General features: G+C 53.2%; 1 protein-coding gene across 10 annotated transcripts; it reads right to left on the reverse strand.

Moving 5' to 3' along the window:
- Positions 1 to 769: 769 nt before the first annotated feature.
- TPD52L2 (TPD52 like 2) lies at positions 770 to 15,510 on the reverse strand. Of its 10 annotated transcripts, XM_070801269.1 has the most exons (11): positions 15,294 to 15,508; positions 15,005 to 15,215; positions 14,716 to 14,823; positions 12,775 to 12,920; positions 10,888 to 11,036; positions 9,988 to 10,047; positions 6,235 to 6,336; positions 3,468 to 3,494; positions 2,662 to 2,703; positions 1,582 to 1,630; positions 770 to 1,096 (listed from the first exon to the last, which is right to left on the reverse strand). In XM_070801269.1, the coding sequence occupies exons 4-11, from the start codon at positions 12,874 to 12,876 to the stop codon at positions 1,001 to 1,003; spliced, it is 627 nt and encodes a 208-aa protein (XP_070657370.1). In that variant the 5' UTR covers positions 12,877 to 12,920; positions 14,716 to 14,823; positions 15,005 to 15,215; positions 15,294 to 15,508; the 3' UTR covers positions 770 to 1,000. The 10 variants fall into 10 exon arrangements, with proteins under 10 accessions (XP_070657370.1, XP_070657371.1, XP_019827577.1 ...); XM_070801270.1 differs by lacking the exon at positions 14,716 to 14,823; XM_019972018.2 differs by lacking the exons at positions 14,716 to 14,823; positions 15,005 to 15,215 and having other exon boundaries at positions 15,294 to 15,485.
- Between the last annotated feature and the right edge of the window lie 1,399 nt (positions 15,511 to 16,909).

Here is a 16,909-nt window from a genome sequence, read left to right on the forward strand (position 1 = left end):
GTCCCAGCTGACCCGAAGCCCCAGCCCTGACCTACCTGCAGGGTCTGCCTGCTGCTTGCCGGCCCCAGCATGTGGTATACCCACAGGCTGCAGCCGCTGACCGGGGAGGAGCCAGCCAAGGCTGGTTTGAGCAAGGGCAACGCCGGCCCTCCATGGAGGGGCTGGTCTTTCTCCTGCCTCCATCCCCACTGGCCAGCAGATGCTGCTGTGGTCACCAAGAGGAGAGAAGCCAGTTTCTACACAGGGATGGAGTGCACTCACGAAATAAAACACAGCACTGGCACAGCCGTGCTGCCCCTTGGCTGGATGCAGGGTTTTACATAATGCTCAAAACCCACTGAAGAATCCTCGTTTGTATATAAAAACATTATAAACAAAGCATAAGGCGATGTAAGGCGTGCATTTCAGCTTGAGTCCAAAGAAATACTTTCTAACTATGAGGCTAAAGCTGCTTCGCTTAGTTTTACTTTTTGAAAAACCCACTGCATGTATAGAAAATAAAGAATTTGCTTTTGTTAAAGCTAGATTGTTAGTGTAACAATTAGGCAGCAGCTGATAATCAGCTTCTTTCTAGGTCTCAGAAAATGGATAGTTTTCCTGTTTAGCATTTTGAAATTAAACTGCAGATCAGGCAGGGCTTTCTGGATGACTCGTCCTTCTGTGACTTACGGAAAGACTTTGGAAAACAGCGCATTTTACACTTACCACATCCCCCCCTTTAAACATGCTGACCAACTAAGAGATTTCCAACAGAAGCCTGGCTTTGGCTCAGTCACCCTGGTATCCACCACCCTGCCCACTCCCTGCCCTAAGGCAGGATGGCGAAATGATCTGCTGATCTGACACAGGGGTAGGCATCTGTGGACAAGGCGTGTTCTCTGACCCATGCGACCACGTCTCCACGGGGATGGCATAATTGTCCTCCACACACACCACTCGAAGTTGCAGTTGTGGCGATGAGGGTGTGCTTATTCCGTGGCCAGGCAAAGTCGCTACAGTCTTAGAAAGGTATGTGATCGGGCAACGGTCTGTCACCACTCCCTGTTGGGGAGGGAAGGTTGTCACCACCATTCTCTCTGCCACCGACAACTTTAGACTACAGATAGGGAAAGACCAAGAGAGAAAAGCATGAGACAGGGCACATACATGACAGATCCTACCTATGTCCCTCCTAAGAGTTCAAAGAGTCAATCTCTATGGGAATGTATGTAATTCATGCATATGATTCCTCTGATACATGAGGAATCAGAGTAGAAAGAGCAAGGCCCCAAAGTCTGCACACTGATGCACGCAGTCACGTACTGTATGACTTTCTCAAGACGACAGAAATGGAGAGCAGATTAGGGGTTGCCCAGAGTAGGGCAGGGGAAGGCAGGCTGTGGTCTCCGTGGGGATGAACTGTGCCCTGTCATGACTGCAACAGCGTTCTCTCCTGTTTGTGACACTGCTGGATGTCACCACAGGAGACCACACAGGGTACAAGGGCTCTCAGTATCAGTTCCTGTGACTGCACGTGAACCCACGTGACTAGTGACAGGCCGTGAGCCAGCATACTGGGTAGCCCAGGTCCAGGCCAGTTACCTTGATGGTCCCAACTCGGTCCTCAAACGACTTGAAGGTAGCAGAATTCCTTTAAAGAGAGAAAAAGATGTCAGTACTGTAAGGAACATGTGGTTGTGTGCCCTCCTAAATGTGAAGGGCCTTGGGGTTTGGGTCATCCTTTGGAAAGACCCTAGAGAGATCCCCAGGTCTCACTGTAAAAACATGACAAGCCAAAAGGAGGAGAGGGGGCACACACGTTCCAGAGGCTCCCCTAGGACAGAACTAGGGCTCCCCTAGGACAGAACTGAGACCAGCCACACCCACCAACTGCAGGACAGAGGATCTGCATGCCAGCAGCTGGTGAGATCCAGACTTCACGTGGGCGAACCACAGAACCCTCGACTGGACAGAAGGGGATGCTGGGCACGTGATTCCACTGCCCCCTAAATGCACACATCCTGGGGTTACTGAAAGTTCCATGTGTTCTTCACACAGATCTCTCACAGAAGTTGAGCAAGAGGAAAACTAAGGCTCATTCTAAGAGCAGAGAGTGATGAGGCAGAGAAGAAAGCAGGCCAGGCCCAGGTTCCCTGCCCTACCCCTTCCCTGTGCCCAGGCCACCAGAGGCAGCCTGTTAGTGACCCCCAGGCATGCTCAAGGAGGGGAGGTAGCAGCTGGGGCAGATTCTTCTGGGACGACGACAGCTCTGTGGGGACTCAGGCTGCACTACAGAGCAGGAGAGAGCATGGGTGGGGGCTTCAAGGAGGAACAGGCCATGGCTCTGGCTGTTCTCAAGATAAACAGTCTCTGTAAAAAGCTTGGAGACCCCTGGCAGCCTCCTGGGTGCTGGTGTGTGCAAGCCTCCCTGCCCCTTCCAGCCCAACCTGAGGGCAGCCCTGGAGAATCCTAGGTAGAGCCCAGTTTGGGCCTCACCCCCACCAGCTCTACGGCCTAGAAGGGGTGTCTCCCAAATCTGAGCCAGAGACTGATAGGGGAAGGTGGTTCCTGGTCAGGGGTGTGGGGGATGTGCAATGAACCAGCCAGAGCCACCCCCTCCCACCGGCCTCCCAGTGGGGTCCCGGCAGGCTCAGGCAGCTATGGGGCACAGGAGCACATTACCTCATGGCTGGCATACTTATGGAGTGGCGGATGGAGTGGCTGCTGCTTGGAAGCATGGGAGGAGCAGAGAAGGAAGAGTTAAGGCAAGGATAGGACCAGCTCCCCATGCAGGAAGCTGAGCCCCACCCCATGTACCAGGGAAGAACAGAGAAGCCTCACAAGCACCCCCCTCCAACCAGGAAAACTGACCCTGGTGCCCCTTGCATGGCCCCAGAAGTGTGGCACTGTAGGGGGAAGGCACCAGGACAGGGTTATTAAGATGCCCTCAGCCTAGGCATTAAAAACGTTTCTGGTGCAAAGAGCCACCAAGCATCCCATTTGATTTCACAGCAAGTCCCAGAAAAACAAGCAGGACAAGTATGAATATCAAAAGTCATGACTGTTCTGGAGTTCTTGGCCTCCAAGCAGGAGGAGCAGTTTGATCAACATGAGCTAAAGGACACTCAGGAGGCTGTCTGACCGGGGCCCAGGCACCCAAGCGCAGAAAGGAGACCAGCTCCCTGTCAAAGGCAGGACCACTCCTAGGGGAAGAGGACACGGGGACACAATGGCTCAAGGGCCAGCACAGCCTCTCCCAGGAAGAGTCAAGGTGAGCCAATGGCTACTCTGTGAGGCCAAGTTAAGAGTGGGCAGCAACAGTGCCCAGACAGCCACATAACCAGGGGAGGAGCCCTGTACCCGTCTCGCCACTGGTGACTGCCTTGCTGTGCTGCCCCCACCATCCACACAGCCCCCTAGGGCCGGCCAGAGCCTCCCAGACCTGAAGCATAGATAGCCCGGCCCGGCGCATCCAGTGTCAGTCTTACCTAAAGGAGTGTGAGAAGGGCCGAGCCCTGAGGGGCAGCAGCAGGAAGAGAGAAGAGAGGCAGCATTAGGAGGGGCATCCGGTCCCACCCCGGCCCTGTGTTCGAGACTACCCCACCGGGGGAGGACATGTGTCCCTGTCCGGCCTCTGCCCCACTCTCCCTCACACAGTTACATGAGGGACCTTTGAGACTGACTCTGCCACAGGCCGGAGAGAAGGAACCCTGAGAAACAAGCAGAGCAAGGACGTGAGGCGCTTCTCTGCCCCCAGGGTCCGTACCTGACCCAGGACCCAGGACCCCATCAGCCTACACTCCAGCTGGGCCAGTGTGCCCCCCCGCACCTCGACAGGGCCTGCAACACCCCCAAGCACTTCACGCTTTGGCTCCATCACCACGGATAACAGAAGATGACCAAAAACCAGAACATATCCAAGGGCATCTGCTGGGGTTGGGGAGGAAGGGGCCACGGCTCCCCCCCTCCCCCTTGGTGGCCACCCCAACATGAAGATCGTTTCAGAAGTGACAGTCACATGGCCTGAGGCATCTGTTGTGCTCTGCTGGGCGGCAGGACCTACTCCGCTCGGCGGGAGAACAAGCCTCATAGTAAGAAGAGGTGCGTGTCCTATCAAAGGTCACCCAGCCGGATGGAGGCCCGACCTCACTCTTAACTGGGCCTCTGGCACTAATCCATTTCCCTGCCCCTGGAGATGCAGCAAGCCCCTCGACTGGGCTGCTCCTGGACGGGCCCCTCTAGACACCCGGGGGACTGCTGTCCTGAAGGACAGAGCAGCACCTGACCCTCAACTTGCGAAGGAAACCCCCTGGGCCTGGTTCTCTGTGTCAAGAAGTGGAGAACTTTGTCAGCTTCAAGCTCCAAACTACAGAGATTAATGGGCCTCGACCTCAAGCCACCCAAGACCACATGGTAAGGCAACAGGGACACACGGATAGGCCCCTCAGACTCAGTTTGCATCAGCACTGGGATTCAAGAGCAAAGGCAGCAGCAGGCACATGGGGCCTCAGGATGAGACGCCAGCCAACAGGAACCGTGACCAGGGGCTGGTTCCTCCACTAGCAGGGCTCACATACGGTGGGCATAGCACCAGCCACAACATGGCCACCCTGGGTTCTGAGCAGAATGGGGCACACTGAGCTCTGTCCTCCCAGAACGAAGCCACGTGTGTGAGAACTGCCCAGCTGGCTCGCCTGCACAAGCAGTTCTACCCTCTCGCCTGACTTCCACCTAGGATGCTCTGAACACATGCGACAGTGAGACTACTGAACACAAAGGCATGACACCGAAAGTCAGAGTAACGTTCCTAGAAGAGCACGAAGCAGACCTGTCACCTGCTTCAGGTGCTCTATCATCAGCCTGGCCCCCCTGGGAACGAGGCCAGGCCACGAGGGGCATGTGACCAGCTCACTGCCAGGCATTCCTCTGCCCAGCTCAGGTGGCCACAACGGGCATCCCACCCACCACCAAGTGAGACTCGTCCAGGAGGACATGTTGAGCAGTGCAAAGCCTAGGGGAGTGATGGCCACAGGCCCTCCTGGCCGCTGTGCAGAGCCCCGCTTGGGGGTCCCTCTTGTGTCCGAGTCACAGTCACCATGGGCCAAACTTGCATCTGAGGGCAGTCTGCAAGGACCCCTAGTGCAGGGGGAGCACCCCTGAGGCATGGACTGCCTACTGACTGTTCAGCTTCTCCAAAGGTTTAAATTTTTTCAAAATAAAAAGCTGGGGGTGAGGGAGTGAAAAGGTATAATGATATCAAACAATTAAGAACAAAAGGTAATCATGGCTCTGGGTACCAGCTGTCCTCTGCACAACTGGGTGGGTCCCGGGCTGGTGAGTGCCTGTGGCCCAGTGGCCAGGGCAGGGCTCCCACCTTGAGGCCCAGGAGGCAACCTCAGGCCATGAGGTGGGGAAATGCCTACTCTAAGCAGGCAGGAAGGGTGAGAAGTGAAGGGTCAGGACTGGGTGGACCCTCAACACCAAGTTCAGCAGGCCAGGCCCACAGCAACCCCATAGGATTATCAGCTATGAGGGGACAGGGCACGGCTGGCAGCAGAACCCAGGGCCAAGTCCAGGGTTCTGGCGAGGGGGCTGACCCATGATGCCCGCTGCTCTCACTGATTCACCCCAACAACCCAGAGGAAGGCCTGAGGGGCAGCAGCAGAGCCCAGAGCAGGAAACTCAGGGTGGAGTCTGGTGTGGGAGTGTCATGGCCATCAGGCTGGGGCAGGCACTGCTGCGTGCTGGCCCCCAGTTCCCCTGGCCTGCTTCAGAGGCACTCAGGCAGCCCCCATGGTCTTATCCAATTCCAAGGCAGACTGCTTGGTTGGGGGCCCTAGTGTGCACCCACACGCTCTCAAGAGCAAGCCAGGCAAACACACCACGCTTGTCCATGATTTGTCCAGGCTGCCACTGCCCCCAGGCCAGAATCATCTGTCCTCCATGGAACGTCAACAAGAACCACAGCATTCACCAACCCCAAGTACAGTCACCCATGGGCACAGGGACCTCCCACACCTCACCACAAGGAAAAGGAATAACAAAGAGGCAACCAGTAGAGGCAGGTTTGTGAACCAACCGGTCTGGGGCTGGTATGGCCACACCTGTGGGTGCTGAGAAGCACCTGAGGTAAGTGCATCTGCCCACTCTGGCAGGCTTCCTGCAGACCAGACCCTCCAATGGATCTAAACACCCTAAAACCCCACCTGCTCGGCCCAGGTCTCAGGGCAGAGGTGTCGGACCAGCGAGTCTCACCTCATGTCCCCAAGCTTCCGGCTGATGGCAGAGCCCATGGTGGACAGGGCCGCCGAGGTCTTCTGTCCCGCCTGAGACAGGGTTTCCTGGGTTTTCTTGTAGCTGGAGGGAGAAACAGTGGTTAAATGAACCACACAGAAGGTGCAGCCACAGCCCATATGCCAGGGACAAGGCGATCAGAGAAGAGAGGGGGCGGTTGGGCCAGTAACCCGGGCCCCCAGGGAGGGGACTTGCATACAGACAGAGCAGCACTGCCAGGTCATGACTGCCCCCACCCTGCAATAACCCTGTCTTCTGTTCTTCCTATAACGCAGGCTTTCCTCCTCCCCCTGTGGAAACTCATTTCCCCACCTCCCCGACTTCCATAGCAAACAAGCCCACAGAGCCCAGGCACACAAGCCCCTAGGGGCCTCACATGGCTTCTCTTTTCTCTTCTTATCCAAGGCAGTCCTCCGAGGACATAACAGCTCGACTGCACCCACAGGGTTTGAGCCTGGCAGCTCAAACGGGCGGTGCCCAGCCGGCCTTCAGACCCCAAGCAGCCCCTCCAGCCCTCCTGTTCTATGTCTACCATGTCCTTTGAGAACGGGGAGACCTATCTCCACCTCATGCCACTGTTCTGGCTCAAGGAGGTGGTCTTGGCACCCCGTGGAGATCTCCTGCCCCACCCACCCACAAGATGGCTTGTGACCTCAATAGCAATGGGACAGGCACCAGTGAGGTACCTGGGCCACAGGGACGAAATGGACACCCCTGGGCCAATTCTGAGCCGCCAGCCCCCACCACAAACAGAAGACACAGCAGCCTAAACCCAGAGGCTCCTGCCGAGCCAACTTGGCACCCCAAGGAAAAGAGAGCTCAACATGGCAGAGGTGCCCACCAACTCCAGCCCTCCTGGAGTCACAGGGGTGGGCTTGGATGGCACTGGCTGGGGGCTCTTGGCCCCCTTCCGCATCTACCCCAAACCGTTGCCTGCAAGAGCCTCTGTATGAGCACCTGCTGCTCACATCCCTCAGGCTGGCCTTGTGCCTCAACCCCTGCACTCCTCATCCTGTGGGGATGGCCTTGTCCAAGCACCCTGGAGGGCCTCCTCTGGGCAGTGGCCCCTCACAGCACAGCGGGGCCTGGGCCTCAAAGCATGAGCTGCTTCCCAGCAAGTCTGGAAATACCTTGAAGTCACTAAGGTGTAGAGTTTATCTTAATTTCCAGGAAGATCAGTAATTCTTGAACATACTGTTAACAGGGGGTAGAAAACAAGTTCCAAAATCCTTGCTAAAGACTGTGCTTCTGGGTTTTTTAAATTCAATAATAATAAGATGTCTAATTCTCACTCTAGGCCTTAAAAAATCTGACACCCAAAAATTCCTCCCCCAGTGACAGTCTGACACAATCTCAGAATTAAAATGAACAGGAACTCAACATCCAACCAACCTGCCCAGTGACCCAAGGATCTGGACAACTGGGCCCTGGACAAGCTCCCCTCAGCGGAGGAACAGGTCTGTTCTAGGCTGCAGCTGATTCACACTAAAACCCACAGTCCACACCCTCCTCTCAGAGGGTTTCCAAATGGACTGTCCGGCAGTTCCCTCCGGTGCCCCAACCCGATGGTGCCTTCACCCAGAGATGCCCCCTAAACCATGGCCTGTCTTGGCGTCTCACAAGATATGGCAACAGAAGTGGAGCGTCCAGAGGGCGACTCAAGGGTGCTCAGGCACAAGGGCCACTCCGGGCTACTCTGCGGGGCAGCACCCCGCTGGGACGGATGTGGTGCAGAGGCCAGGATGTGTCTGCGTCCAATAACTCAGCCCAACCTGTGCTTGAGAGCACCAGGCTATGCCATGCTGCTTGACTGTCGGTGAGAGGGAGGTACCAGCGGGATGCTCCTTCTCCGGGATCCTCCCTTGGGGGGGTCTGTCCCCACCTCCCACTAGTGGGGGCACATGATCCCAGACTGGCCAGAGGTGAGCTCCCTGACCCCAGTGAAAGCCCAATGACTCCCATACTGGGCCACCTTGTTGTTGGGCTACAAGGATGGGAAGATACGGTCCTGCCTCACCAGGCCCCCTTGACCACAGAGGAGCTGCTTGAGAACAAATTTGCTGTGGGGAGGGTAGAAGGGTGACACAGGCTGGGAGTGCTGGTCAGAGCCCCAGGCGGGCAGCCTAGAGTGGTGGTTTCTCACCAGATGAGGCCTACCCCTCCTAAGCTGACACTATCTTTAGCTGTACCTTCTGTCACCTGCAACCAAATAGGTTAATATGCCAATGAGTGACTGCAATTCATTGATTTTCACTCTAAGCATGATTTTAATTTGATCTACCTAAGAAAGGATCCCATGAGGTGATGGTTTCATGACCAATAAAGCATGGCTGCTGAATCAACAGCTGGGTTGAAACCCCAAGTGGCATCAACCTACTCACTACCGCATCGCTATACCAGAGCCAAGCACTCAGGCTGCAGACACCTCACTTCCTCCCTTCCTGGCCACGCTCCATTCACTAAAAGGGATCCACAACCACAAGAATTAGGGAAGACAGGGTGCTGGCTCAAGCCACACCATCCCCTCCAGAGGCTGTGGGCAAGGAACCCTGGTAATGGCCTCCTGCAGCCACAAGCCAGGCACCTCGAGACTGCAGAACAGCTGTCTCGTGCTGTCCCCCTCCTGTGCTGTCACTGCAGAGACTTCTCCAGGCCTGACAACTCTCCCAACAGATCTGGGGCTCAGACCTCACTGCCTGACGAAGCACGTGAAAAGAGCCCATCTTGCCAGGCACACTTACAGGCCCAGAGCCATGGAGTTCCTTCAGAGGAGTCAGAACTGTGATCTGAGGAAGCAGTGCCCCAGCAGCTGGCTTTCCAGAACAGCACCAAGACCTCCCAAAACGATTCTCAGCCTCGGTCAGCACCATGAGCCTGCCTCTAGCCAGGGGCCACCCTACCAAGCCACAGCATGGGAACTCCAACTGCCAGACCCACCTGGTGCCCGGCTGCCCTCACGAGCCTAGGCTGCAAAGGCTCCATGGGGAGCCGGCCAACCTGGGCTTCTAGACACCTCCAAGACAAGCTGGGTTGCAACTGTTTCCTTTCAGCCCAATGCAGAAGGGCTTTCTGCCCATGCCTTCTGGCAACCACAGTTCTTCCTTCTAAGCAAGACATCCCAGAAAACGATTTTAAAACACTGCACCACCCAGTTCAAAGGATATAATCAGACTAGAGTACAAATGAAGCGCCATTATCTATTTCACGGATCTCAGGTAAAATGCCAGGAGTCCTTTTGAGCCTAAGCTCTGACAGACAGAGCCACCATGAAGGTTCCATGCCCTGCTTCTTTGTGTTTCTGTGCTTGCCTCTCAGGCCAAAGGACCTACTTAAAGATCTGACCCACACAGCCCATGCTGTGCTGACTCCAGAGCCACCCCTCAGTGCAGGTGAAGCCCCAGAGTACCACAGCTGGAGCCAGGTCTGCAGGAGGGGAGCACCACCAATCTGTCACCAGACTGACCCCCGCTCTGGGCTCTTATCCAAGGGACACATGTCAGGAGGGGGTTCCCAGCGCCATCTGGGAGCTGAGTGAACTTGCTTCTGCGCCTGCACTTTTCTCCAGTAGAGTTTAAAAGGATATTTTATGTTTGAGAAGAATAAAATTATATGAAAAATAAAACAGCCAAGACACACCACAGCTAGTAAGCTGAACTGAGTGTGCTCGGCCTTCCTATCCCTGAAAGCCGTGTCAGGAGGGGAGGAGGCACTCACAGGTCTGACTGGGTCACTTTCTCATTCCACTCTCCGAGTTTCTCAGAAGTTTTCATGTAGCTAAAAACAGAAAGTCTGTGGTAAATTATTTAGAAAAACTACTTCAATGCAGGTTTCAAACTGCATATGAAATTCCAAGGAAAACAGAAGGACCAGGGGGCAGGAAGACTGGCTCTCCAGCCTGATTCTGCTCAGGACCTGGTCAGCAGGCTGGGTGAGGCCAGGGAGGCATGGACAGGCCTGGCTAGCCCTCCTGAGGCCGAAGGCAGGCCTGCCCACTCAGCAGAAGTTGTCTCTCAGGAAACAGCTGTGAGGAGCATGAAGGGCACTGCCACGGCCCCAAAAACAACTCTTGACAGCCACCTTTTGGGTTTAAAGCCTACAAGTTTCTAAGACAGAGAACTGGGTTTTTCATAAGTGAGATTTATGAAATTCGATTTGGTCTTTCAGTGGGACACAGCTTCTCAGACAATGTGAAACATTTCCCACCCACCCCACCCCACCTCCTTGGAGAATATGTTTCAGAGGAGCCACACGTCTGCACTCCCCAAATCCAGAGCTGGGTCAGAGGTTCTGGGGCCGTGATCATGTCACACTCACAAGGACTCATGCCCACTTCAGCAGACACTGACCTATGGGGACCACTGGAAAGCCAGTCTCATTAAGCACCTAATTGGTATTCTCTCCAATTTAGACCCTGCAACATACTCTTGTCAATTTCTGCTGGGACAACTAGCATGTTCACCACCTTTTAAAACCATATGTGCAGACTCTAAACTCTTGAGTAAACCAAATTCAGATTTGTTTGCTGCCAAGGATTCAGTGCCCTGAGAGGGCAGCTTCCAGGGGGCACACCTTATCCCCAGGACTCAAGGCCCCCTCAAGCAGGCGGACACTCACGCATTGGAGACCTGCATGTCATGCCAACTCCTGGACAGGTTTTGCTTCAGGCCCTCCAAGGTGGAAAGGCCCAGCTTCCTCTTCAGCTCACCACAGTGCCTCTCCTTGGCTGCCAGCACCTGGCGCAGAGTGACAATTTCCTCTTCCACCTGCAAAAGCATGCAGTTACCAGGCTTCAACCACCACTAGGGCAGGAAGTGACTGACATCCTTATGCATACTACAAAGAGGGTTTCTCAGAATCACATGAGAATTCTCCATTTACAGAAACATAACTTGACTTAGGAATAGTCTACAGCGGCCATCGCTTCTGTTTGTATTTGGTACCAGCACCTCAACTTTCTATGGAGAACTGTCCTGCCCCCCTCAGCTGAGTGTCTACTCACAGATGGCAAGCCAGGTCTGTCAGAGTTCTGAACTGGGTGTGTAAAGACAGCAGCCCCTTTCTGTCTAGGCTCCAGGTCTGGACATAGGTAACAAAAGGTGGAAAGGTGGGCAGGCAAGCCGCATCTGCACCCAGGGGGAATTCCATACACAGAGGGAAGGAAGCAGAGCTGACAGACGGATGGCCAGAGACCCACATGACAAAGAAACAACCCTTAGGACATCTGTGTTCCCAAGGTCAGCTGTAAGCCTTGGCAAAAGCCACTTACACAAGTCCAAAGAAAATTCTTTTTTGCTTAGTGTAGTATGAGTATGAGTGCAGTATGAGGACAACAGGAAAAATCTTGACAAAAAAGACAAGAACTTTCTCATGTCTTAAAGAGTGGATGACAAAAAGAAGGCTTTAGAGCCATTCTGCTTCAGATTCTCAATAGTTTCAGCTTCTACATGAACAGCTACTCTAAAAAACCATCCTTTCTTTAAAAAGTGACTGTTTGGATTAAGGCATTAACAGCCGCTTAGAGCCCTATCTGGCTAATCACTAGATTTTGCTTTAGAAAATACTGAAGAAAGCAACAATTCAAAGTCAAGGATCACCCAAGGCCAAACTATTACCAGTCACTCCAGCAGTGACACTTGGTGACATTAACTTTCCGTTTATGGTGTCATGGGCACATGGGTTTAACAGCCTGTGGACACACAGGCTGACATTTTAACATGAGAGCGTCTCCACTTTACAATTCACCTCTGAAAAAGACATTGTGGTTTTATTCTCTAAACCAGTATGTCCTGAAATAAAGGGCAAAACACAGGCTTCCTGGGACTTCCTGCTGTTTCTCCTTTAACCTCTGCTCAATTCAGAAAGGGTGGCTTCCTCTGCATTCTAAAATCTGGTCCTGGGGCCAGGTTCATTCACAAGACCAGTTCTGCTCAGACCCAAGCCTGGACCCAGGATGTTATCAGGACTGGCTTGTCTCCCAAGATGAAGCAGAGAACTGCGACAAGTGTGCTCCAGCCCCCGCCTGACTGATGCTGACAAGTGCACTTCCCCAGACTCTGGAATCTCAAGTGAATCACTATCAGGCTCTGTTACCACATCATAAAAAGAAACACTCTTGGCAGTTGGTTTGAATAAAAATTATATGCAGAGACTTTTATTCTTAATTCCTATTTCTTCTTAAATAACTCTCACTTTGAAAAGATCACATGAAAAAAGAAGGAAAATGAAGATCCAGGGGCAGATACATCTGTGGGATCTTGAAAATGTCATGTTTATTCCAAAAGGGAAACCCACAGCAGATGGAGTGCTCAGAGCAGCCGCCCATGTGGATACTCCCCTCACAGAGAGCCTGCAAAGTGCCAGACACACACAAGCCAAGGCTGCAGAGGACAGATTCTGTGGGGTTCCCAGGGCAATTCCCCTGGAGCAGAGTCAGCACTCCAGCTCATTTTTAGGCAGAGAGGACCGCACAGCAACCCCGAGCATATAGCCAAGACACAGCACCTTTGCAAGCTCCGCCCTGAGCTCCTCGGCCTCGGTCTCCGTCAGACCCTCGACAGCAGGAGCCTGGGCAGCCACCGCTGTGTCCACAGGGACATCCGTCATAGAGTCGGAGAGCAGACCTTTGTTAGGAGAATTCAGGTTGATATCTGCCAGAGACAAAATGTGGTCAGAGTGCATCAAGTAAGAAGTCATAGACGAATAAAGTGGGCAGAGATTCCGCCTCCCCCTGGGGAGGGGGACAAGACAGGATTTGGAGAAAATGCCTTTTCTCTGAAAGGTTCTACAATGATGGTTGTGGCCACCAAACAAAAAGCAGCCACATCTCAGACCATGTAAGTTGCTTCTTCAGGTTCCAGAAATGCTGGCACAAGGCAGCCATTCCCTAAATCTGGCTCCTCCTGTAGAATACTCTCTTCACAGGCAGAAAATCTTTGCTACAAACAAAGCAGCTGGAGCCAACAGATCTTCCTTTTTTTTTTTTTTTTTAAAGGAGAAGGAACTTAATACAGCTGTAAATACAGTCAGCATCATTTTCTAATCAGCTGCTCTGCCAGGGCACAGGCTGACACACAGAAACACAGTCATCCAGGCCCTGTGGGGAGTCACCAAAACAAAACCAGTTTAATTCATCCTCAACCCGCATCCCGCAGCACGGAGGCTGCAGCAAGGCACAGGGGGAACACTACCTCACATACCTTGCTACATCCAGATCAGGTTCAATCCCTGTATCAAATGTTTTTTTCACATTAAATGCATTTTCCTGTATGAACCAGAGGTTTACAAGAACAATAGGTCTATATCAGTTCTTCTCAATTCAAACACATGACCACCGTTTAGTATGTCGTACAGTCAACACTGAAAACATCTTCCTTTTCGATCAGCACGTTCTGTGAACAAACAAGCTCTGAATGGTATTTGGCACACTTAAAAGTAAACTAAAGGGAATTCTCTGGTGGTCTAGTGGTTAGGACTCCGCTTTCACTGCAGAGGGCCTGGGTTTAGTCCCTGGTTGGTGAACTAAGATACAAGTCAATTGGCTTGGCCACGTAAATATATAAATAAAAAGGCATAAAGGTTGCAAAGAAATAAAATTGTCTTAAATTGCAGATATGACTATCTACTTTAGAAATCCTAGAGTCTGCTAAAAATAAAATGCACTTAAAAGCAAAGAAGCTCTATTTAGCTGGCTGTGTCATTCCCTTCACATGTCCACACAGCTGGAGTCAGGCACTTCTATGGTGCTCTAGAGATGCTCACTAAATTAAGCGTGTTTTGTTTTCTTTTAAATCAATTGACCCAAATTTTTAACTCAGATCAACCAATGTGGTTTTACTTACATCACTTGTATCTGCTATGTTGAACCTACTTAACTCTTAAATTCATTAAATACTTTAAAGTCTTTACAACTTTTCTATTTTTAAAAACCAACGCTCACAGACAGGTAGTGTCTACCTATAAATCTAAAACTGGATACTACGGAAATCACCCCCAGATGAAACTATACACTCACCAATTATGCTGGGCACTGCCCAGTCACTGGGGAAGACCCCCTGACTTACAGAAGACCAAGACAGGAAAGTGTCTTACCAAAGGACCTACAGAGAACAAGCACTGACTGGTGCAGTAGGCAACACTGGGGGCTAGCCCCTCACCTGGGTGAGTCGCAGTTCAGCCTGTATAATCATCTGCAAAACGGGGGTAATACAAGGACCAATCTAAACAGGTTATTCTGAAATGGAAAAAGATCTCAGAAACAGACTTGGTATGATGTCTGGCACATAGCAAGTGTTCAGTAAGTGTTTTCTGTTGTTCTTATGACCAGAACCCAGTGCATGTAACGAATTCTAACGTTTAATTAGTATGCCCATACAGGTCAAACAGTAGAAGAACATCCTGAAATTATCCAGTAAAGTTACATCAATGTAGTTTTAATCACCACACCCTCTAGAGCTCCAGGATGGAAGACAGACTTGTATCACGTCCTCAAAATCTCAAGCTTCTGGGCCCGCTCCACACCCGCCGCGGCCACCTCAAACTGGTCTGGGATGTCTGTTCCGGAAAGAGGCCTGGTATGCTGGGTGTGCCCCTGACTCACTGCACCCGTCCTCCTCGAGACAACTCCGAGGTAGGCTGGGCTCCGAGCAGTGTTGCCACCCAAGGGGCGCTGCGCCCAACGCGAGGGCGGCGTTGCCTCCCCTCCCCCTCCCCCCGCCCCGGCGCCGCTCGGCACCTCGGCCAGCGTCCAGGACCGGATGGAGTGTCCCCAAGGGCCATGCGCAGGATCTGAGGGCGGTCCGCCGGGCAAGCGTTGGGCGGGGGTGTAGTGACGAAACCCAAGACTCAGGGGCGACGCAAGGGCGCCGGGTAACCAGTGCTCGGAGCAGTCCCAGCCGGGGGCGGAACGCCTGCTTGCAGCAACTTCTAGGCCAGGCGCCTGGGAGCTGAAGAGGGACAGCGGGGTAGGAGGGCGCAGGCGGAGAGGCCCAGAGCCCACCAGGCGAGGCGAGGCCCACACGTACCTTGGCCGGCGGAGTCCATGTTTAGATGGCTACCCGGCCGCAGCTGGCGTTGAGACCCGGTTTGCGGGCGCAGTGGGAGTCAAGCGGGCCGCACCAGGTGTAACTCGCCGCGTACACAGCAGCCAGCGGAACCTCCTCAGCAGCCGCGGCTTTTACGAAATCAACAGCGCGACGACCCACTTCCGCTTTGACGTGCGCTCCGCCCTCGCCCCGCCCCCTACGAGCAGTGTCCAACGAGAGAGTGTTTTGGCCCCGTCCCGCTTCAACCTGATTGGCCGAGGCTGCGGATGAAGTCGGAAACAGAGGTCGATCCACCAGCGAGACATACAGGTAGAACGGTCTTGAGGGGCTCGAGGAAGGTGGGAAGTGGGAGGACCGTGCTTCATCGGGCTATGAGAGTCTGAAGCTGGGCATGTTGGAGGTCCCCAGCCTGTTTGCCACTGCCAGCTCACTTACTTTGGCGGGTCAGACTGAGGCCGCTCTGAGACCTGACCCCCTGACTTTGGGATTCTTTTTCGAGTCCTTACTTTCTGTAGAGATTTTTAAGCATATGGGGATTGCGTGGAAAAAGGCATGACCACCTGTTCCCTCTCCGGGTTGGAGCCAGGTGGGGCCCTCACCCTTACAGATGAGGAAACTGAGGCCAGAGTTACTTGTCATCACTCAGCTAGTTGAGTTGCCTCCAGATGACTCTGGAGAAGTTTCCTAGATTTGTCAAAGGAGAGGTATATAGCCGTTAGGCAACCCGGTCCCACTAAAACAAGTCCCACAACTACCCTTCTTTGGCTACCTAGTTGCCTCTGCAAGCAACCATTTAGTGGTATTCAAACCCTCAAGGATCTGACCTTTCTGGACAGCATTCCACCTAACAGCCAAGTCACTCTGCATGTACTGATCCCTAGGAAGGAAGCCCCTTCCTTTACCTGGGTAACTCTGATTGTCTCAGTTCAAAGCTCACCTCCCCACAGGTCTTCCTGGTACTTTAGGTCACCCTACTTACCTGCCTCTGCCTGCACTGGCCCAGGTGCATCCAGGCCAGGTCCTGCTCTGCTGCTGTCAATTATATGCCTGCCCCACTTACCTTCTTTCAGTTTTTCCAGTTTCCAGCTGAACCCACCCTGGCCAGTTCCTATCCCCAGTGGTTGCGAACAGCTGGTAGTCCCTGCTTCATGCAATTTAGGGGAGGTGGTAAGGAAACAACTGTATTACAGATGGTGGTGGGCAGAGGGCCTGTCTTTCATTTTGTATGGCATCCCTGAGCCAGGAACAAAGCAATGAGTGGTCAGTCAGGTATGTCTGTAGTCCCACTAGGACATGCCACTTACTCTGAATCAGTGGTTCCAAGGTGAACCCCATCCTGTAGAAGCCAGGAGTGGGGTAGAGGAACCCTATGAAGCAGCAGCACTGCACTTGCACTCCTGAGGAGGAGTGCCTTCCAAAGCCAATGTCCTTTCATAGTTACGAGCGACTTTCACAGACCCTTCAACATGCATCTTTCCCAATCATCCTGTAACCCAGACCAGGTGAAGGACGCCTCCTGGCATCCCACAGCCTGTGTTCCCACCATCCTCTCCAGGTGTCAAAGCATCCATCACACAGGGTTGCCATAAACTGGG

This window comes from Bos indicus, chromosome 13, assembly GCF_029378745.1.
Source record: "Bos indicus isolate NIAB-ARS_2022 breed Sahiwal x Tharparkar chromosome 13, NIAB-ARS_B.indTharparkar_mat_pri_1.0, whole genome shotgun sequence".
NCBI classification, from domain to species: Eukaryota; Metazoa; Chordata; class Mammalia; order Artiodactyla; family Bovidae; genus Bos; species Bos indicus.

Bases quoted from the DNA above. Each gene is read 5' to 3' on its own strand.
- TPD52L2 (XM_019972018.2), bottom strand. The intron at 11,037-12,774 runs GTGCTGTGTCTT...ATGCTTTTGCAG, and splicing joins TCAGGGCGGAGCTTGCAAAG to GTGGAAGAGGAAATTGTCAC. The intron at 1,631-2,661 runs GTAATGTGCTCC...CTCTCTTTAAAG, and splicing joins ATAAGTATGCCAGCCATGAG to GAATTCTGCTACCTTCAAGT.